Source organism: Sminthopsis crassicaudata, chromosome 2 (genome assembly GCF_048593235.1).
Source record: "Sminthopsis crassicaudata isolate SCR6 chromosome 2, ASM4859323v1, whole genome shotgun sequence".
Lineage (NCBI taxonomy): Eukaryota > Metazoa > Chordata > Mammalia > Dasyuromorphia > Dasyuridae > Sminthopsis > Sminthopsis crassicaudata.
In genome coordinates, this window is record NC_133618.1 from 464,119,376 (window position 1) to 464,141,858 (window position 22,483).

At 35.3% G+C, this 22,483-nt stretch overlaps 1 protein-coding gene across 1 annotated transcript in view; it reads right to left on the reverse strand.

Moving 5' to 3' along the window:
* Nucleotides 1-10,714: 10,714 nt before the first annotated feature.
* RBM18 (RNA binding motif protein 18) overlaps nucleotides 10,715-22,483 on the reverse strand; it is a 31,782-nt gene continuing 20,013 nt past the window's right edge. The window contains exons 5-6 of the mRNA XM_074292990.1: nucleotides 18,870-18,955; nucleotides 10,715-12,890 (exon numbers count right to left, since the gene is read on the reverse strand). Of these exons, the coding sequence (XP_074149091.1) occupies nucleotides 12,731-12,890; nucleotides 18,870-18,955 (246 nt within the window). The 3' untranslated portion in view covers nucleotides 10,715-12,730. The remainder of the gene's footprint in view (nucleotides 12,891-18,869; nucleotides 18,956-22,483) is intronic.

The window sequence follows — 22,483 nt, forward strand, 5'->3', positions numbered from 1 at the left end:
TTCATATTTTAAGCTATAATTTCTTGTTGTATATTTTCCTCCTGTCTATTTTTCCTCACTATTCTTTTTATCCTATACTTATCCCTTGTCACTTCTCTTCTTCACTTCTACATGTTACTTTGCCCGCCTATTCTTTAGCCTACCCATCCATTCTTTCCTCATCCTTTTCTTGCCCCAGCCCTACTCCCATGCCCTCTTACTGCTTTCTGAATTTAGAAGACTTTTATACCCTTCTATATCTCTCTGCCTGCCTGCTTGCCTGTCTGTCTGTCTGTCTATCTATCTATCTATCTATCTATCTATCTATCTATCTATCTATCTATCTGTTGTTTCCTCTTTAATCCATTCTCAGTAAGATTAAGGTTTCAGCACTATCTGCCCTCCTCCTACTAACTTCTTTTGTATCAGTTTTTTTCCTATTTTGCTTCATTTGTATAAGATAATTGTTCCTTTTTATCTCCTCTTACACATTTTTGTTATATTCCATTAAATCTTTATTGCATACCAATTTTTAATATATGTATATATTGTTTTTAAAGTTTTGTTGACATGTTTTATTTTTACATTTCATATTGAGAGGTCTCTTGTAATAAAATAAAACTAAATTTAACAAAACTAACAATATAGTGATTTCATCAAATAGTGCATGGGAAATTTCCATTTCTGTAGCTTTCCTTAACCTCTTTATTTTTAATGAACAAAAATCTATTGTCTCCCTCTCCTATCCCGAACCTCATTGAAAAAAGAAAAGAAAAACTCCTTGTAATAAATATGCATAGTTAAGCAAAACAAATTTTCTCATTGTCTCTATACAAAAATATAGTGTTCTAAAAGTTTTAATACAAGTTTAAGCTTTAATAACTTCAAGTATGAAGAATACAAAATTAAAAATATATAATTTGAAAGTTTAATTATTTAAAATTTTCCTTTATTTAGCTTTGTGAATTTTCAATAAATAATTTTAACAAAACAGAGAACACTGCTAGTATGTATTTCTAGTGCCACAGTTTCTAAATGACACTCTCATTTTTCAATAGTATTTTATTTTTTCCAAAGACATGTAAATATCCTTTTCAACATTAATTTTTGTAAAACTTTGCATTCCAAATTTTCCTCCTTCCTTTTCCTCTTGCTCCCTCTCTAGGCAAACATATTTAAAACATATTTCTATATTTGTCATGTTGTACAAGAAAAATCAGATCCAAGGGGAAAAAAAAACCCAAGCAAACAAACAAAGAAGAAAAGGTGAAAATATTGTGCTATGATCCACATTCAGTTTCCATAATTCTTTCTCTGGATGCAGATGGAATTTTTCATCACAAATATATTGGAATTGTTTTGGATCACCTAATTGCTGAGAAGAATCAAGTCTATCACAGTTGATCATCACATAATCTTGTTACAGCGTATGATGTTTTCTCCTGCTGTTCACTTTACTCAGGCTCAGTTCATGTAAGTCTTTCCAGATTTTTCTGAAATTTGTTGCTCATCATTTCTTTTAGAGCAGTGATATTCCATGAACTTCATCTATTATAACTGATTCAGCCATTCCTCAACCGATGGACATCCATTCAATTTCCAGTTCCTTGTCACTACAAAAAGGATTACTATAAACATTTTTGCACATGTGGGACTCTTTCTTTCCTTTATGATCTCTTTGGGATATAAGCTGAGTAGAAATACTGCTGAATCAAAGGGTATGCACATTTTGATAGTCCTTTGGGCATAGCTCCAAATTGCTCTCCAAAATGGATGGATCAAGGAACTGATATCATATATAAGAAGTAAAAATTTTGACCTTACTGAGTCCCTTATAATTGGTTCTTACTGCTTATATTTCTTCTGGATGTTATATGTTGAATTTTTCTCTTTGTCACAAATACATGAAAGTCTTTCAACTTGTTAAATATATATATATATTTTCCCATTCAGGAAACTGGGTGAGTTACTCTTGGTCATAACCCCTGATCTTTTGCTCTACAAAATATAGTATTTAAAAATGTAGGAGCCTTTAATGTACTAGCTGCTAGGTTTTGTGTAATCCTTATTGTAGCTCCATGACATTAATTAATTTTTCTTTCTTATTGCTTCCAATATTTTCTCTCTAACCTGGGTGCTTTGAAACTTGGCTATGATATTCCTGTAAGTTTCCCTCCAGGGATCTCTTTCAGGGAATTGGTGGATTTTTTTTTTTTTTAATTTCTATTTTTTTTTTCTTGTTCTAGAACTTCAGGGAAATTTTCTTTGATAATTTCTTGGACTACTGTATCAAGACAAATGATATAATATACATATTTGTACAATTATTTTAATCATAATTTTCAGGCAGTCTGATTATTCTTATATTATTTGATGCTAGAGTTGTTCTACAGATCAATTGTTTATTCTGCTGAAAGTTTATTATTTTAATTTTGTTTTATTACTTTTTTGTGTCTTATAATGCCATTATCTTCCCTTTATCCAATTCTAGTTTTCATGGTATTTTCTTCTTTAAGTTTTTTGATTCTCTATTTCAAGTTGATTGACTTTCTTTTAATTTTCTTGGATTGTTCTCTACTCTCCTCCTCTCTCTGCCATTTTAATTCTTTGATCTCTCTTATTGATTTTTAAAGTTCTCAGAATTAATCTATTTGTCTTTGGGGCCATTTGACATATCTAGTTGAAAAAGGAGTGGCTTTTTTTTTTTTTTTGTTGTTGTTCCTTTGAATATGAACCCAGATCTTCTCTATCCTCATAGTAGCTATGAGTTCTTTCTCTTTTGCTTGCTCATTTTTATTTATTTATTTATTTTTGTTTTATTTGAAGTAGCTATTAGTGTAATCAAGTTCTGGTTTGAAGATATAGGGGGAAATGCCCCCAGAGTCAGGTCCTTCCAGGGCTCAACTTTGGACTCTCCTCTTCACTCCTAAGTCATGGCTACAGCCCTGGATAACACCTATCTGGAATATGATCTTACTCTCTGCAGTCCCTCTGGTGGCTTCAAACTACAGCTGTCCTCTCTTCCCTGAAACTGAAATCAGGGACTCTGCTCTCCTGCAAGTGATCACAGCCAACAGGGTCCCGGACCCTAGCCAGTGCACTCATTAGGTGTGTGCTAGCTCCTTCTCCCCCAGTCACAGCCCAGGACTTGTCTGGTCAGCACAGCTGTGCTTGTATTTCTCAACAATGGAAGGTTCTTTAGTCTTCTCCAACATAGCCATCAAACCCTCACATTCAAGAGACGAAAATTTGTAAGTCTTCTGAGAAGACTCCTTCCCAACTTCAGATGTCCCCAGGGCTTGTTGTTTGTTGATTTGGCAGAGTTCGCCTGAAGGTTTTTGCACTTACTTAGACTGAATTTTTGCCCCCGGAAGTGAGCATTTTTAGGGTTTTAGAAGAGTTACTGCTTTACCCTGATTTTTATTTCCATTGCTCTGCATTCCCTCTGTGGCAATGTTCTGGGTTTTGTTTGTTTTTGTGGAGGAAATTTGGAGACCCAAAAGTTTTCTGACAGATTGCCATCTTCCCAGGCACTTTTACATTCAGCAGAGATTAATCTCTTTACTGAGAAAACTGAAGCCCTCGGACAGAAACTCCTTTGACTTTTAGCCCTTTTCTCCCCTTATCTTATGGTCAGGTCACAAGTTAGATAACATATGGTTATTGTGGTGAGGATATATTTGAAAATGAAGGTGTAGTTAAAAGCAAAACATAGCAATAACAATCAGATTAAAAAAGAAAAAAAAAAAGAGATAACCCTACTATTCATGAAAATAAATCCTTTATTTTCACACTTAATCCTGTTTCTCTTTTTCCAGGACACCACACCCTTAATCATCATCTTTCACGAATACTCAATCTTTTGCTAATACTCAATCATTGCTAAGCTTCTTCTTCTTCTTCTTCTTCTTCTTCTTCTTCTTCTTCTTCTTCTTCTTCTTCTTCTTCTTCTTCTTCTTCTTCTTCTTCTTCTTCTTCTTCTTCTTCTTCTTCTTCTTCTTCTTCTTCTTCTTCTTCTTCTTCTTCTTCTTCTTCTTCTTCTTCTTCTTCTTCTTCTTCTTCTTCTTCTTCTTCTTCTTCTTCTTCTTCTTCTTCTTCTTCTTCTTCTTCTTCTTCTTCTTCTTCTTCTTCTTCTTCTTCTTCTTTTTTTTTTTTTGCTGAGGCAATTGGTGTTAAGTGACTTGCCCAAGATCACATAGCCAGGGATTGTTAAATGTCTGAAGCTAAATTTGAACTCAGGTCCTCCAGACTTCAGGGCTGGTACTCTATACACTACACCAACTAGCAGCCCCTTACTGCTAAACTTCTTAAAATTTTTTAAACCCAATGTTTCCATTTCATTATTGCCTCCTATTCCTTCAAATCCTTATTATAAGGTTTTTATCCTAACCATCTATTGAGGCATCATTTTAAGATGATCAATGACCTCTTATTCCACAAATCTAATGCAATTTTTTCCCCATGTCTCATTTTCTTCAACTTCTCTGCAGCCTTCTGGCTCCAATATCTTATTGGACATTTTCTGTTCCCTCAACTTCAAAGTCATCTTGCTATTTTGGTCTCCCTCCTACCTCTCTAGTCAATTCTTCTCTAGTTTCAGGTTCTTTTACAAACTCAAAATGTTAGTGCTAATGAAGGTTGGTCCATGATCCTCCTCTTTTTTTCCCTCTACACTGAAATTCATTCAATCCCAGGCTTCATGCAGGTATTAATACTCTTGTATCTATTTCTGATCTCTTCAGAGTTCCACACTCACATTTCCAACTGCCTATAGATAATCTCTATCCTTGTGTCTCTCATCAGTTTCAAATACAATATGTACAAAACAGACCTCAGTGCTCCTCACAAAATTGCTCCTCCTTCTGATGACTATTTTCCCCTTATGCATCATGATTCATTCACTTTGTCTCCCACGCCCATAACTTTGGGATTATATTGGATTCCTCCTTCTCCCGTTCCTATTCTATCACTGTTGATCCTATCTTATCAATATCTTGATATTTCCATTTAGCGGAGCAAATTTATCAGAGATCCCAAGCCCTTGGGAATCAGAGATACTAGAGGGCTTGTATTTTTAGGGATTCAGAAACTAGGAGCCTAACACTTGATCTCCTTGCAGACTATCTTTTGCGTATACTTCATCTTGGGATTCAGTGTGAGTTCAGGCCCAGAAGAACCTGAATCAAGTGTTTATTAACCCAGATGTCCAGAGAGATCTCTTTGTAACCTTTATTCCCCAGCGTACTTAGTTATCCAGTTTTTGGAGTGGCAATGGAGTGAAGTTGATACTACTGTACATGGACTGCTTCTATTTCAGTCATCAGAAATTCCCTTTAAGATGGATCTTTAATAAACTGATTATTCCCCCTACATGACTGGCAAACTCCCACACCTTATTCCTCAAATTCTTGTTCTTTCGGAGTCATCATTTACTAAAATGAAAATCCTTTTACTTCTGCCATCACTCCCCATTTTCTCAATTCTATCCTTGGCCCTCCAAAGACCATATTTTTCTCAGCTCCTCCCTCTATTTAAAAAATAGGTTTTTGTTTTTGTTTCACATCAACTTTATTTTCAAACTTTCTTCTGCTATCCTTAGGAGCCAGAAAACTTGAAACAAAATAAAGGATAGTGAAACAGATGAGCAAAACTAACCAATATATCAGTTGAATTTTACAATGTATTCAGTGATCCATAGCGGTAGTTCCCCAGTTCTGAAAAGAAGGGAGAGAGGGAAGTACTTTTTCTTTTTTTCTTCTTTGGGATTGTTTGATGTTTCACTTTGTTGCTCTTTACAGAGCTGTAGTCATTGGGTAAATTGTTTTCCTATTTTTGCTAACTTTATTGTGTGTGTGTTTGTGTGTGTGTGTGTGTGTGTGTGTGTGTGTGTGTGTGTGTATACACGCTTGACTTTCTTATAACACAATCATTCATCACTTCTTGTTTAAAATCAAATTACCTCTGCCTTGGCCACTTAGGTATGATTCCATTCTGAGGAATCCCTGCTGATTATCTGAGACAATGATATCTTAGGTGACTCAGTCACACACTCCCCCCTTTCATTCCCCTTCCCCAATTGTCAATTCCTCTCTCTGTTTTCTTCCCTTTTAGAATATAAATTTCTTGATAGTAGGCTCCATCTTGTTTTCTTGATTTTGTCTTGTGCTTAGAACATAGTAAGATCATAATAAATGCTCTAGATATCTATCTCCATCTTTTCTTGTTTTAAAATTTAATTAAATTTTTTTTGTTACATTTTAAGTTCTAAACTGTTTTCTTCCTTACTCTGTCCTCGAAAAGGCCACAATTTGACACAGATATCTAAATATATGTAAAAGTACACTATGTATACTGTTATACTCAGTTCTTTCTCTGAAAGTGGATAGCATTTTTCTTCAGGTCCTTTGTAGCGATTTGAGTGTTTATAATACCCACGTTCACGTTATTCTTCAAACAATGTTGATGTTACTATATACAACATTCTCTTAGTTCTGTTCTTTTCACTCTTCATTATTTCATGCAAGTCTTTCCACGTTTTTCTAAAATCAATCAGCTCATTTCTTCCAGCAGTCATATTATATCATGATTGCATATTTCAACTAACTTCCTTCTTTCCTTCTTCCTTCGCTCTCTCTCTCTCCTTCTCCTCCCTCTTTTCCACCCTTTTTTTTTCCTCTTCTTCTTACCCTTCCTCTTCCTTCTCCTCCTTTCTCTTTCCTCCCTCCCTTCTTCATCTATGCATTTGAACACTCTAGTCTCCTCTTAGTTCAACTACCCCTTCAGATCCCATATTTTTAATCTACTGTAGCCACCCACAGGGATGGTTACATTTTAATTCTTACCATTATCCACTATCTCAATTACTTGCAATGCTAAAATATTTCTAATCTGTCTTCTCATTTGTACCTCTGCTTCATTCCTCTTAAATCTCTCACTGATTGCAATCTTTAGTCCCTCCATTCCTCTCATGTCTCCTATGATGGTCCTTCTTAGTCTCTTGCTTCATTATTCACATCCTGAACCCTAATTGTAGATATTCCTCAAGTTTCTACATGTTCTTCTCTTCTTTTTCCTATATCTGATCATTAGCTTATCTAATTAGTTTCCATAGATTTAATTGCCATTTCAATACAAATCCATATATCCAGTCCTACTCTTGAGTTTCATACCTACATCACTTGGTTGGCAGGCCTCTCTTCTTGGATCTCCCATAAGCAACTTGGTTTCAAAGCAAACCTTGTCATCCTGTCTCCTGAAACCAACTTTCAATCTTCCTTAGTTCTATTGGGGGTACCATTGTCTTTTGAGTAACCTAAGGTCTCAATATCTCCAAGTCATCTCACTCTCTACTCCCCCTAAATCCAAACTCCAAACAGTTGCCAAATCTTGTCAATTCTATCTCATCTCCCATTTCTCTCAACTTACTCAGTTATTACACTTGTTCAGACCCACATTGCCTCCTATCTGAACTATTACAATGTATTCTTAATTATGTTTTTTTCTTCTCTTAAGTTGTTCTCACACAACTGGCAAATTATTTCTAAAATACATGCCCAACCATACTGATTCCCTGTTCAATAATAATAATTTTTTTAATGTTCCCATTTTCTTTTTTTATTATTAATTTTATAATTATACATTTTTGACAGTATATATGCATGAGTAATTTTTAAATAACATTATCCTTTGTATGCATTTTTCCAGATTTTCCCTCCCTCCCTCTACTCCCTCCCCTAAATGACAGGCAATCTCATACATTTTACATGTGTTACAGTATAACCTAGATATATGTGTGTAAATCCAGTTTTCTTGTTGCACTTTAAGAATTGGATTCCGAAGGTATAAGTAACCTGGGTAGATAGACAGTAGTGCTAATATTTTACATTCACTTCCCAGTGTTCCTTCTCTGGGTATAGTTATTTCTGTCCATCATTGATCAGCTGGAAGTGAGTTGGATCTTCTTATGCTGAAGATATCCACTTCCATCAGAATACATCTTCATACAGTATTGTTGTTGAAGTGTATATTGATAATAATTATTAACATTTAATTAAAAATTCTTAAAATACTTAACACACATTATCTCATTTGACCCTTGAGGTAGGTACTACAAACATTATCCCTAATTTTCAGAAGAAGAAACTAAGATGGCTAGAGTTTAATTGACTTCATATGGTCATACATATAGAAACAGTATTTGAACCCAAGTCTTCTTATCTCACTATTCGGCATCCTAATCTCTAATAATAGCTATCATTTACATGATACCTTATTAAAACATAAATATTATCTCATTTCATTTCATGACAACCTTGACCAAGCAGAAGTTAAGGGAGATAGAACATTATGTGGAACTGAAGCCTGAATTTCAAGCCCAAAGGTGCTTGTACTTCCAGCAGCAGCTCTGATTGTTACCACTAGTTAATAATGAGACCAAGATAGCCTTTTATTTTGCCACGTTCACTTGACCCACTTGAGTGGGTCCCTGTCACACCTTCTCAGCTTGGCCCTTTATAATTAGATATTTCTTTTTTAGACCTTACTAGCCTTGGCTATACCTTTCCTTTAGCTCCATTTTTGACATTTGTGGACTAAAGACATTATCTTGGCATAACCTCCATGGTCAGTTACCATTCCATTTCCAGCAATGTGGCCTATCTCTTCTTTGGTCCTACTTCTTCCCTCAATCAAGGCTTCAAACAGAACAGAACAGAATAGCTTTCCTGGCTAGCCTTAAGTCCTTCAGAACCTTAGCACTCCTAATATCATTCTTACAGAATTAAGTCAGGCTTTTAGATTTCACCATCTATTTATCTATTACTACTTCAATCTCCTAAACATATCTTAAAAAAAACCCCAAAAACCTCTCAGTTGTTTGATGAGTTTTCTGTATCTACTTCTGGTCTCTTCAGACAATTATTTTTGCAGAGGAATTGCTTCTCTGTCTTCAGAATTTTCAAGTTTCCTGTCCTCGCTCATCTGATTTCTCTAAAATTTTGGTCCATGGAATCTCACCTGTCAACCCTCCTCTCAATCCTTTAAAAGCTGCTTTTCCCAAAACAAGAGCATATTACAACACAGTGCTTGATTTTTTATTTTTGGCTGGAGCAATTGGGGTTAAGTGACTTGCCCAGGGTCACACAGCTAGGAAGTGTTAAGTGTATGAGGCCACATTTGAACTCAGGTCCTCCTGAATTCAGGACTGGTGTGTTCCATGCACGGCACCAACTAGTTGCCCCTAGTGCTTGATTTTCTTGTCCTCTCTGTGTGATTGCTAAGTTTCCCACAAAATTTCCTTCATTTCTCCTACAGCAACTATATGCAGAAGTTTCCCCTTGATTTCAGTGACTTTGGAGAGATGAAATTGTTAAAGCTAGTCAAGAAGTGACTAGGGCTACTCTGATTTGGGCAGCAGGAGAGCTGTTAGATACCTCAATAATTGAACTCTTCCTCCTCTCCCTTTCCTTTCCCATCATTACCATACTATCTGGCAACTTTGCAATATTTCCTAAACTCATTTTCCCTTTTTGAACAGGTAGTCTATAGCATATTTATGACTAACTCACTTGTTTTCTTCCACAGATCTTCAAACAAGTGGTCTTTATTAAGACTTTCCTCTCTGCTTCCCGGATTTCTTCTTCCTAGTTACTCTAACTTATTCTGTTTCTTGGGAATAAGCCATATTTCAGCTAAGGTTTCATCATATAGTACAGGGATTCTTAAAAAGTTTTTTCACTCCTCATCCTTTTTATGCAAACCTGGGTATATAAAATAGGTATACAAATGAAACATTTACTGATAATAAATCATAATTTCATGACCTGCACTTTCAATTATGCAAGCCTAAATGGGATTATGATCCATTAAGCTTTGCTAGTCTCAAAGTTATTTGTGAGATCAAATTTACCTTCTTGTTTTTAGAATCTTTGCTGTCTTTTTAGTTGCTGGTCTTAATGACAAGACTGCATTGTGCAAAGGAACAAGTTATGATGCCCCAGTGAAGTTTCTGCCAACACATGGAACTTTTCCATAATGAGACCAAGATAGAAACAGAGCAATCCACTAAATCTAATAGGCAAGATTGGTGTGCCTAAACATTGGAATAAAAAGTCTTGTCCCTTACACTAATATCCAAACAGAATGCCTGAGCTTGAAGGGAACATAGAATGTTAAGACTGCAGTTCACTGAATAGAAGAGCTGTGAGAGATCCCAGAATACACAATGTTGGGACCTAAAACTAAATGTTCTTCCTTTATAGACTATAAAACCTAAGCTCAAGGGACCTCATTTCTAGCATTCTTGACCAAGCAGAAGTTAAGGGAGATAGAATATTATGTGGAACTGAAGCCTGAATTTCAAGCCCAAAGGTGCTTGTACTTCCAACAGCAGCTCTGATTGTTACCACTAGTTAATAACAGTGAATCTGAGATAGAGGATGTGGGTTTGGATCCTGTCTCTGCTTACCATTTGTGTGACCTTGGCCAAATGACAACCTCTGGGCTTCAGGTTCTTCATCTTTAAAGTGAGGCTGGACTGACTACATGATCTTTATGGTCCCTTTTTAGTCGTGTTCTCTTAGTTAATGGTGGCATAGGTAGCATTTGAGTTTAGTTTTAAAAGATAGGTAACAATTTAAAAGTTATGGGAGGTGGAAAGGAAGTATTGAGGGAAGTTTACAACTTTGAAGTTTCATGATCTTGATTCCAATGACCCAAGAGAAAAAGAAACGGAATCAACATTTTCTTCCATTTATTCACATAGAGAAATAAGAATTGCTATAAATCATAACATTGCCTTCAATACAAATAAATAGCTCTGGTTTCTAAAGGAAACAGCTCTATATAATTCAAAGTCAAATATTCTCAAAATTCCTATTAAAAATAGAAGACTGGTTTGCACTAAATAAGTCCTACTTCATCCCAAACCTGCTGGGGATACCATCTATAAGACAATGGCCAGACAAGCCCTCCCATCTTTCTGAATGGGAAGAGATTATCACTTGCACCAAAGAGATGTCTTTACTTAATTGCCAATATGTGCTACCTAAAGATAGCTCAAGAGAGAGACACTTAACCAAGAACCAACAAATAAACCCCTTTCCCTCACTACAATACTTCCTGAAACTATACCATGATGCAGTGAAATTGCCAAGAAGCTTCATTTCTGATATTCAACAAATATAGGAAGGCTCATATTGCTTTAGAGAAAGAGCATGCTTTATTATAAATAGAGGAACCTCTTTACCATAAATTTAGGTATCACCCAGTATAAATGAAATGACCTGGAGGAGTAAACAAGCTACCCAAAGAAACACTTGGCCAAAATTTATCCTAAATAATTAAAACAATTCTGGCAGAGACACCATCCCTACTGCTTCATGGTTATTTTCATCTTTCTTTTATCATAAGGGCTTTTAAAAAATCTAATAAAATAGAAAACAAAAAGGTGGTTCTATTATGAAAATTAAGCATATTTGTCAGAATACAGGCTGACTTAAAAAGAGATTTCTTTTAATCAAACAAAAAACACTTCAACCTGGATTAGAGGCCACATTCTAGGTTTACAGGAAAAAGTACAGCTTATTCAGATCAACAGTAAATTTTAACAGTCATATAGCACTTCTTATCAAAGGAAAATCCCTAAATTACTAGGCCAATGACTGAAATAATACCTATTATACAAAGTCCTTGCTTCTATTCCCTCCACTTTCCCTACTTCTCTTCTCCCATAACAAAGCTCAATCTCTGCTATTGAATTAAGAGTGATAGATTAGGAAAGAGAGTGTCTTGACAGGGCTTGTTTAGCCTTCACATTTGCTAAAAGAGCTATTTAATTTTACTGCTCACAAAAGTGGCCAAAATATAGTTCTGAAAAAAGGCATTCTCATGCTATAAAACTGCCTTGGCAGACTTGTAATTTCTATAAGTTTCTCATTAATACTCTTATAAGTTACTAGTTCATTGGGCTAAATTTTTTAAAAGATGCATCCTTAGCTTGACAAAAGATTTTCAAGACTGAATTGTCTTGGTAAAATAAAAAATAACAACAACAAAAAAAAAAAATCAATGGGCTCTATATATTTATCTCCTTTAAAATAGTTTTTAGACATCCATTATATCTTCCTATTTGGAATTTAAAACAAGAGAAAAGGAATGCTTAAACAGATTAAAGACCTATTCTCTTTGGCAAAAAACTTTTCCTTTTCATTTCTTATTTGAGGCATTTCCACACAATAATAACTGTGGGGACACCTCTGAACACAATTGAAAAACAGAATAACAAAAGTAGTCTCTGGTCACTTTCTCCCACCAGGTCTGGTGGCTGCCCTTAGGTTTGGAAGGCATTTATGCAAAGCAGAATACACAATTTTCCACCCCATTCATTCCTACTTTTTTAGAAAATGACACTTTGACAAAGTTAATTTTCTCGGTTAAAACAATCAGCTTCTCTTTGTGTGGTATATTGAATAACATTTCTGGACTCACAAAATGCAAACAGCTCAGTCAACTAGAATATCCCTGTGTTAAAGTCAGAGCTCTGGATGCAATCCAATTTATTCTGGATGGTGTTCAATTCTATACATACTCTGGGCAAGGAATAGCCATAAGAAAAGTTTAAAATGCCATGTTACAAAACTCTAACATTGTGATTGTGCTCTTGGATAGTACCATTTAAATCTACAAAGTACAAAGGCAGAGGATTTTAGGTGTATAAAGCAGTTTTCTCGGCTGCTACAGCTCTTCCCAATTATCATCTTCGAGACTTCCAAGCAGTTCGGGAATAAGGACTAGTCCTTTTTTTATCTGGTGGTTTAAAGTACGAATAGACAGGAGCTGCTGAGTACTCAGCATCAGGATTTTCGGCCATCATTTTCAGCTTGGCTTCAATTGCTTTTATCTTTGCACTGACACTGGAAAAATAAGAGCAAAGAGTTCGTGAGTAAGTGATGAAATGATATTCTATATGATATAGAACTTTGATTTCTATAGCGAAAGCTTATAAAGTGCTTTCAACACAAAAGATTATTAGTATTCCCACTTGACAGATGTCAAAAACTGAGGCTAAGAGAGGTAAAGTGATTTTCCCAGAATCAGGCACACAGACGGAGGGTGGTGTAGTGAATAGAGAACTAATTTCAGAACTTGGATTCAATCCTACTTCTTATACATACTAGCTACTGTACCTTAAAATAGGTCCCAGATTCAAGCCCCATTTGGTCATTATTTAGGTCCTGACTGACTCTGAATAAATGTACATAGCAATCATTTTTGTTTGGCCAGAAATAAAAGGGTTTTCTCCTCCCAGATTTAACTATTACTTAATTTTTTGGACTAGGTAAAGGAGGCTATTCTTTGTCTCAATTGCTACCTAGTTATAAATCTCTGAATGGATGGGGCCTCAGTCAAACTAAGACCTGTTGAAGACTTTAGCTTGAAAAGGCCAAGGTCTCCCATTTCATCCAGGACCATTTCCAGTCGTCTTAATCTATATCTGGCCATTGGACCCAGATGGCTCTGGAAGGGAAAGTGAGGCAGGTGACCATGAACAGTTCTCCCTCATTTAAATCCAAGTAACTTGCATATTATGTTATCACCTCCCTGATGTCATGATTCTCTCTGAGGAGGACGACAAAGAGCTGTACCCTCTACAAGTTACTTAATCTTCCAGTGATCTAAACAGAGAACTTCTTCCTCAAAGGGAGCTCTCTATAAGTAAGATCACAGCTTCAGTTCCTAGCCCCAAGCAGATACCAAGTGTCAGAATTGAAGCCTCAACTCAGGTGTTGGAACTACAAGGCCAGTCTTCTTTTTACTTTACTCTATTACTTTTGCTATCTGAAAAAAAAAAAGCTCAAATCTTACTGCTTCCACTCAATGGAGAGTAAAGCACATGTACAGAGGATAGCACTGAATCTGAAATTCACAGACATGGGATGGAATCCTGGTTTGAACATTTATTAGTTTCATAACCAAAATAAACTCATTTATTTGTTCTAGGTTTCATTTTTTTATCTCTATAAAACAGGGATAATAATCTCTCTCTGACCTATCTCTTAATGTTGTTGTGAGGAAACCCCTTTGTAAACTTCAAGAGCTATAGAAATGTGGTTACTTTAACCAATGGAATCTTCAGATAGGAAGTCTTCATACAGGTCTATGTAAAACTTGGTGTTATTACAGTGAATAATACTGTTTTTTGAACAAGATAATGATACATCATGTTACTTGACCTGGGGTCAGAAAAGAATGAAAATATGGTCAGCAGAACTTGCTATCAGAATTGATGATCAAAGATAATAACTTGATCTAATTCAGCAAAAGGAAATTGGATAACATTATCCTTTGCATCACTATCAAAATAATCTTACTTATGAAAAGATCTGATTGTTACTTCTCTACTCAAAAATCTTTAGGGACTCCCTAGTAAAATTTAAACCATTCTGTTTGGCATTCAAGCCCCCCACAATGTGGTGTCTTCTCACATTTCCAGTTTTCTCCCTCCTCTCTGTCTTTTTATTTCTCCAAGAAAACTGGATGAGACTGTCCCTGGAATATTTTCTGCTCTTTCTTGTCTCAAGCTTTACTTTATTAACTAAGCATAATTCAAATGCCATAATTTCCCATTAGCTAGCAATCTTCTTTTTCCAATCACATTTTACATAAGATTTTTTTTTTTTTTGCTGAGACAATTGTGGTTAAGTGACTTGCCCAGGGTCACACAGCTAGGAGGTGTTAAATGTTAAGTCTGAGGCCAGATTTGAATTCAGGGCTGGCACTCTTAACATCTAGCTGCCCCCAGTTTTATATCCCTTTAATGAATTTAAGTAATATTGTACATAAGAAGATTTTATACTAACAGGTATAGATGTCTATATAATATATTTTACTGTAATCTTATATTTTATCTTCCTAATAGATGATAAACTTAATTATTTAAACTTTGTTATCTTCCCTCGCATCTAGCAGAATATTCTACAATAGTATCTAATAAATATTTGTTGGATGAATTACTTTGTTTTAGTCTTATAGTCTCTTGGTGAATTAACAAACAAAAGTATTTGGAGCCCTTTCAGAGAATTGCTAACTCATTTTCTCATCTTCCTAGGTGCCTGGCCACCTCATCTCCTCCTCTTCTTGTCAAGAGATTTTTCCTTTATAAGAAAGAGAAGAAGATTGTGTGGTGTTGACTTCTTGCAGTCTGTGGATTTCCTTTCAAGTCTGGAGTTTCCCTAGATTCAACAAGTTAAAATACCAAGCCTTATACCAAGCTTCTCTGGGACATCTGTCATTAAGTGGGTCACTATTTTTTCCAACTTTAAAGCTTGAGTTACATTCCTTCATTTCCACTTATTTCTCTTTCCTTGTCAAGGACCAGCTCTGATGCCACCTCCTCCAAGAAACTTTTTTCAGGTCATCTCTTCTTTCTTAAATTTGCTTAAAGCACACTTTGAGACTGTATACTTTTTGTGTGAGCCTAGGCAAATTACAGGTGCTCTATACTTCAGATTTTTATCTGTAACCAGAGCATGATGCTATTATGCTACTTACCATAGAGTTGTAAAGAAAGTACTTTGTAAACCTTAAAGTGCTTTCTAAATATGAGTTATTATCTAATATTTTGCATTTAGTAGGTATTTAATACTGAACATAATGCTCCATAAATGCCAAGAGTCAAAAGTAATTCCTTCTAAGAGACCATAAAGACAATCTATTTATTGCCTTTGTTGAATTTCCAAATGAGATACAGTTCAAGACAGAAACTGAGTCTTGAGCTCAGATGAGACATGGAGTGGAAACACAAAAGTTGTGATTTAAAAAGAAAAACACAGGCAACTTTGGTTTTATATAAACCTGTAATAAGTCTACTAAAATCCAGGGCAATTAAAGAATGTCATTTTTCTAGAATTTCTGCCATTTGGATACAAATTGCAGGCAAATGATTCTCTTTAAATATATATTTGCATTTAATGAGAGATAAAAGTTGATATTTTTTATGTAAGAAAAAAAGTCATAAGGTAAGTACATAACTACTGAGCAAATGTGTGCAATATATGGATAATCACAGCTTGCCTTGATATTGTTCTTTAGAGTGACAAAGTGCTTCTCTGGAAACTCATTAAGTGGGAAATCCAGGACTCCTGACTCCTGGAACAGTTCTTTCCCTTTCACTTTGCTCCCTCTCTCTAAAAAAATCTAAAAGGCAAAGTAATATGACCTGGAGGTTGAAAAACAGGGAAGACATATAAGCAGGATAGCTTAGAATAATGGGAAGATGACTAGATTCAGAATCTTGGGATAGGAGTTTGAATTCAAGTTCTATTCCTTATTAACTACGTGTTATTACAGTGAATGTAAAGTGAAAAAACTTGGACAGATAGTCTGTTCCATCAAGCTGTAAGTTAATTCTACAATGCTAGAATGCTTCTCATTTATATAGTATTTTTATAGTTTATAATATGCTTTTTTTGGAATGGAGTAAGTAGCACATCCAATACTTAGGTTCAGGTTTTCTGATTCCAACTTCAGAATTCTTTTCAGTATCAATTCAGCTAACTCTCAAGAAATTACAGGCAAATAATTTTTTTTAAATTTGAAAAAACATAGGAAACTACTCTTTTTAAAACTTAAAAAAAAAACAACCTACAAATTCTAGCACAACATAAGAGATACCTACTAATATTTTAGAAATGAATTAAAACACAAAAGAAATAGTGATATAGTTGGAGAACTTGTAAACTGTAAAGAAATTTTAAATGAAACAATAAGAATTTACTAAGCAACTATGGTGTACCAGGCATGGAGTTACATGTTGTAAACAAAATATAAATTAAGATCGTCCTTGCTCCCAAGGAGGTTGTCCCTTCTACTGAGGAGGGACAAAATTACATAACATGATCTCAAATAAGTAAATGTTTGAACACATAGGGAATAAATACATATAGGATGAATACAAAATGATTTATCTTAGAAGTGGAGAAGAGGGCACTGACAACTAGAGGAATGAGGAAAAGGCCTTTGGAAGATGACATACAGTTGGGAATGGGGGACAGGATATTAAAAAGCACAGAAATGGGATGAGGAGAAGAGCAAGTAGTTCAGGGTGAGGAGTCAAGAATAATGCTAAGCTTATGAACCTAGGTTAGCATTGCTTCTGATAGAAAAAGGAGAGATGGGAAGAAGGGCAGTATTTAGGGAATTTTTTGACACGGTGACTTTGAGATTTCTCCAGGATTTGAAATGTCTGATAGCCAAGTACTGAAATGACATTGAAATTCAGGGGAAATTCTGGGGTTAGCTATATAGATCAGAGAGTTACCAACATAGAGATGATAATTATATCACAGAAACTAATGAGGTCACTGCCAGAGAGAAGGTAGAGTGAGAAGAGTGGGAGGCAAAGTCTAGAGAAACATTTGTGGTTATGTGTGATATAGATGATGAACCAACAAAAGAAGTTAGAATAATGGTTAAAAAGATAGGAGGAAAGCCAGAAGTGTGGTACCATGAAAACCTGTAGAAGAAAATATTTAAGAGGAGAGGATATGCAAAAATTTCAAATAGCTTGAGAAGGAAGAAGACTGGGAGGAGATCATCATATTTAGTAATTAAGAGATCATTAGGAACATTGGAAAGAACAGTTTCAGTCAAAAAAAAAAAAAAAAAAAGTCAGAAACCAAACTGCAAAAGGCTGATGAGTAAATGAAAGAAGTAATGACATATTTTTTCTAAGAGTTTGGCTGAGAAAGGGGAGAAGGGAGTAGGGTTAGGTATAGGATATGAAAGTTTGAGGGGAGAGTAGAATGTAGTGAATGTTTTTTAAAGATGGGGGTGACTCTGGCATGTTAGAAGTAGGAGGGATGGAACCAGTAGTAGAAGCTGAATATTTAGGGGGATGGTGTGATTGGAATTGTAGTCCATTAGAGCAGAGGGTTTGGCCTAGGCAAAGGGGCTTTTCTTTTTCAGAATCAAGGAGGAAGAAGGAGAGACCAGAAGATGATGTCTAGGGGCTTGGAGATGCAGACAAGGGGATTAAAGACTTTTGTGGAATAGATTCAGTTTTCTTAGCAAAATAAGAGGAAAAGTCCTCAGCTGCTATAGGTAGGGAGAAGGGAAGATAAGAGAAGTTTGAGGAGAGAAGAGGCTTGGAAAAGCTTTTGTAGGAAGAAAAAATAGGGAAGCAATTAGAAAGGAATAAATGGATTAACCTGCTTAGTTAAATCCCAGTTAAAATTTGATTAAAAAAAAAAAAATATATATATATTTATAATGTACCTGGTCAGCATGATTGTGTGACTTTCTCCAGTTCTAATTAACAGCATATGTGTAGGAATAAAAGCAATGGAAGATAGGAGGAAGTCAGGAATAAGGTTTGATAAAGGAAGAAAAGTGATGGGACAAGGGTTAAGGAATTTCAGAATAGAGGGCAGAACAGCATCAGACTACCTAGCTATAGGGTCAAGGCTGGAAAAGAGGGAAGTTGAAGTAGAGCAGGGGTAATGGCCTGAAAAATTACTTGGGGGAGGAAGGGATTAGTGATTTTATGCTAGATTTTAAGAAAGTATGTGGAGTCAGAATGTGAGGTTAACAGGAAACTGTTAACTCAAGCTTCTTGAGCAGAAGTGATCTTTGCCCAATCCTATGTCGAGGGATTATCAATTTTATTTCTATGTAGATGGACTGAGAGGGGAAGGAATAGACACAAGGAGACCAATATGGACATCTCTATATTTATTGAACAGTTATTAATATGGACAGGAGAAGACAAATCCTTTTTTTTTTTTTGATGAGGCAGAAAGTTTCCTTTGTCACAAAGCCCCAGCATGACAACAACAAAGATAGACTATAACATGGGAGGGCATTTTGCAAGACTCTGAAATATAAAGCCTTACCTTAAGTTGGACTGAGTGGGTTCAGTGCTTGATGATGGCTCAAGACTGATTGGAAGGATTTTGTCATTCTTGTTATGATCATACCTCTGAAACAAAGGAAAAAAGGAATTAAATCATTTTGGCAATGACTAGCCTGTAACACTAATTAGCATTTAATGTAGTACTTCAAGGTTTGCAAAACACTTTGAACATATTATTTCATTTAAGATTCACAACAACTTTTTGAGGTGTGTACTATAACTAACCTATTTTATTCGTGAGGAAACTGAGGCTGAGGGAATTAATCACTTGTCCAGGGGGACACAGCTAGTGTCTGAAGTAGGACTTGAACTCAAGTCCTCCTGACTCCAAGTCCAACATTTTATTATGCCCACCTTTGCTGTCTTTAATTTGAAGCCTAAAACTAAGAAATTCTCAGCCCATACACTCTCAAACTTAAAATTCTTTCACATTTTGATTTAAGTGCAAAACAATACAGTGCTCTGGCTCTAAACTTTTAAGTGTGGAAACAATATGAAAAGCCAATTTTGATACAGGCTCTCTTCTTTGGGCAGGAAGTTTTAGTTTCAATTTCACATATGACACAAAACCAATATGGGCATCTCTTGTATTATTCTATACTTAAATCTAATTTCACTGTTTCAACTTTAATACTGCTACACCTGGATTCTCTCCATATTCATTTTGACTATTCACAACTCACCTCAAAATCATGGTCAGAAATGTTACGCTTGGAATTCTACCTATGTTTGCTGAATCCTGCAAGTCTCCACTGGTCTGAAGTGTGTGGAGAGGAATAGGAAGTAGGCCTGTAGTTATTGATCTAGAAAAAGTTCTATGGTAAAAGAGAAATCAGACTGTCAGAGTTGAAAAGGACTTATAATAGAGAGCTAGAAGGGACCCTAGAATATTACAACAGGAAGAGACCTTAGGACATACATTGTTACAGCTGTTAGGGATCTCATGACAAAGAATACTGGAACACAATATGAGCTCTTGGAAAGAATTTCAGAATATAGCATATTTAGTGCTGAAGGGTTCTTAAGAGGTCATGGAGTCTCAATCCCACAATTTCTTTGACCAGCACTTACAGAGTCTATTATCTAGAGTAGGTGCTTAATAATGCTTATTGAATAGAATTTTTACAACTCAGGAAACCAAGGCTCTGAGGGAAATTTGCTACCTGAGGGATTCTTATGTGAAAATAAATAAAGTTTTTCCATGAATAGTAAACAGCATGTATATAGTAGACAGTATGCTGGACTCAGGAGTCAGAAATACCTGATTTAAATCTGACCTTTGACATGTATGTGGACTTATGTGAACATGGATAATTCCCTTAACTTTTCTGGGCCTCAAATTTCTCATTTATATAATAAGGCCATTGGACTAAATGGTCTCTAAAGTTCTTTTCGGCTCTAAGCCTATAATCCTAAAATGTGAAATAGTAAATCAGAGTCCCTGGAGCTTTTTATTGTAGGGAGAGACAATGCAGAAAAAAAAAACAATGTTATAATGCATAGTCTCAGTGAAAAAGAGACAGGACAATTTCCCTTGTTTGCATTTTTCAACAAGATGAAGATCATATTTTATAGACACAGCCACTCATTCAACAAATGTGCTCTAGTTTTTCTTTGAGAAAAAAAGACACCCATTGATTTTCCTATGCCTTTTCTATTCCTTGCAGATAGAGTAATCGTCCACAGAAAAAGAGATGGGTCAGTCATGTAAGGGGACCGAGGGGTAAACAAACAGACATCCTGAATGTTATACTGCTATCCAGGAAGAATCAAAAGGACAAGAAGGTTAATTCTGTGTGAAGATTTACAAGAAGACAAGGATGAGATTTGAGGATTCATCTGAACTCAAAGATGGGTACATCTAAAGGTACATGTTGGATTCTATGAAAGCTGAAAACATTCCAAATGTTCAAATTCATTTTTCAGCAAAAAACTCTTAAATTAATACTTGGTTAATTTGGTTTCCTGGGTAATATGGGTAGTTTTGTTTATAGTTGAGCTTTGAAAGTGAGGTTAGAAACTGACCTCAAAGAAATTTAAATCTAGCAGGTTTTCAGAATAAACAAATACCTTCAAATTATAGAACCACAAATCTATATAATGATTTAAGCTAACAATATTATATAGTAGTTGTCAACAGTCATATCTCTGAAAGTACTATTGCATAGCTTTGGGGACCTTTTTTTGTACCGTAGTACTACCTTTATTCTAGCTAACTCCAAAAGAAACTGTGGCATTAATGGCTAACAGATCAATCTTTGGTTTAAGCCCTCCTAGATTATAATCCCTAAAACTCAATCAGGAGACTTCTAACCCTCAGATTTTATGAAAGGAGCATATATATATATATATTTATATATATATATGCTCTAGTTTTCTAGTTTTTCTAGCATGAGATAGCACCAGAAAGTGAAAATAGTATTGGACTTGGAGTCATAAGACTTAAACTTTGAATTTTGACTCTGACATCTGTTAATTATGTGATGCTAGGTATTTTGTATCCAGGAAGACCTGGGACCAGGTCTTACCCAGCAAATTACTTATTAGTGCCCCAAGATATTCATCAGTGGAGAGTTTTTGCTAAACATCACATCAATAACACCACAAGTATGAACCAAAAACAAATAAAAAAACATGCAGGGCACTGTACTAGGGATACATATACAAAAAAACAAACAAAAAAAACTCTGCCCTCAAGGCATTAAAATTCTATGAGAAGGGGGCAAGAACATCACACAAGTAAGTAAATATAAAATATAACAAAAGTAATTTCAGGGCAGGGAGAGAATGCACAAATATATAATCAGGAAATGCTTCATGTAGGGGATGGCACTAGAGCTGAGCCTGAAGGGAGGGAGCTGGTCCAAGAAGTAGAAGTGATGATAACTATCAGAGCACTGCAGGCATGGGAAATAGTTTTGTGCTAAAGCACGACAAGAGAAGAAATGTTGTTTAGAGGAAACATCAAGGAAGTCAGCATAGCTGGAATACAGAGTATGTGATATAAAATAATATGAAATCAGTCTAGAAGGATAGATTAGAGCCATACTGTAAAAAGTTTTAAATGTCAAACAGAGAAGTTTATACTTTAGTATAAAGTTAAAATGGAGTCAGTGAATTTTTTGAATAGGAAAATGAAATGGTCATATTTGTTACCTTCAGTTTTTCCATACATAAAATGAGGCTAACAATGCTAACATGTTTTAGAAATAAGCTGTTATTATAAAGTGCCTTTCTCACAATATCCTTATGTGTAAGTATAATAAATATCACTATAGCTATTTAACAGATGAGGGAACCAAGGTTCTGAGATATGGAATGACTGTATCGTGTGGCAAAAAAGTGTCTGAAGAATAATCAGAACCAGTATCTCCTGAGTCCAAGTTTAGTAGTCAGCAAAAAGAATTCTTTAGGTGTTTTCTGTGTGCTAGATACTGTGCTAAGCACTGGAAATATAAATATAAGCAGAGAGAAAGATAGTCCTCACTCTTCAAGAGCTTACATTCTAATATCGAGGATAACAGCTTAAGGAAAAAATTAATCATGGAAACTAGAGTCATTCCTAAAAAAGAATGAATGCTTGGACATTTTCTT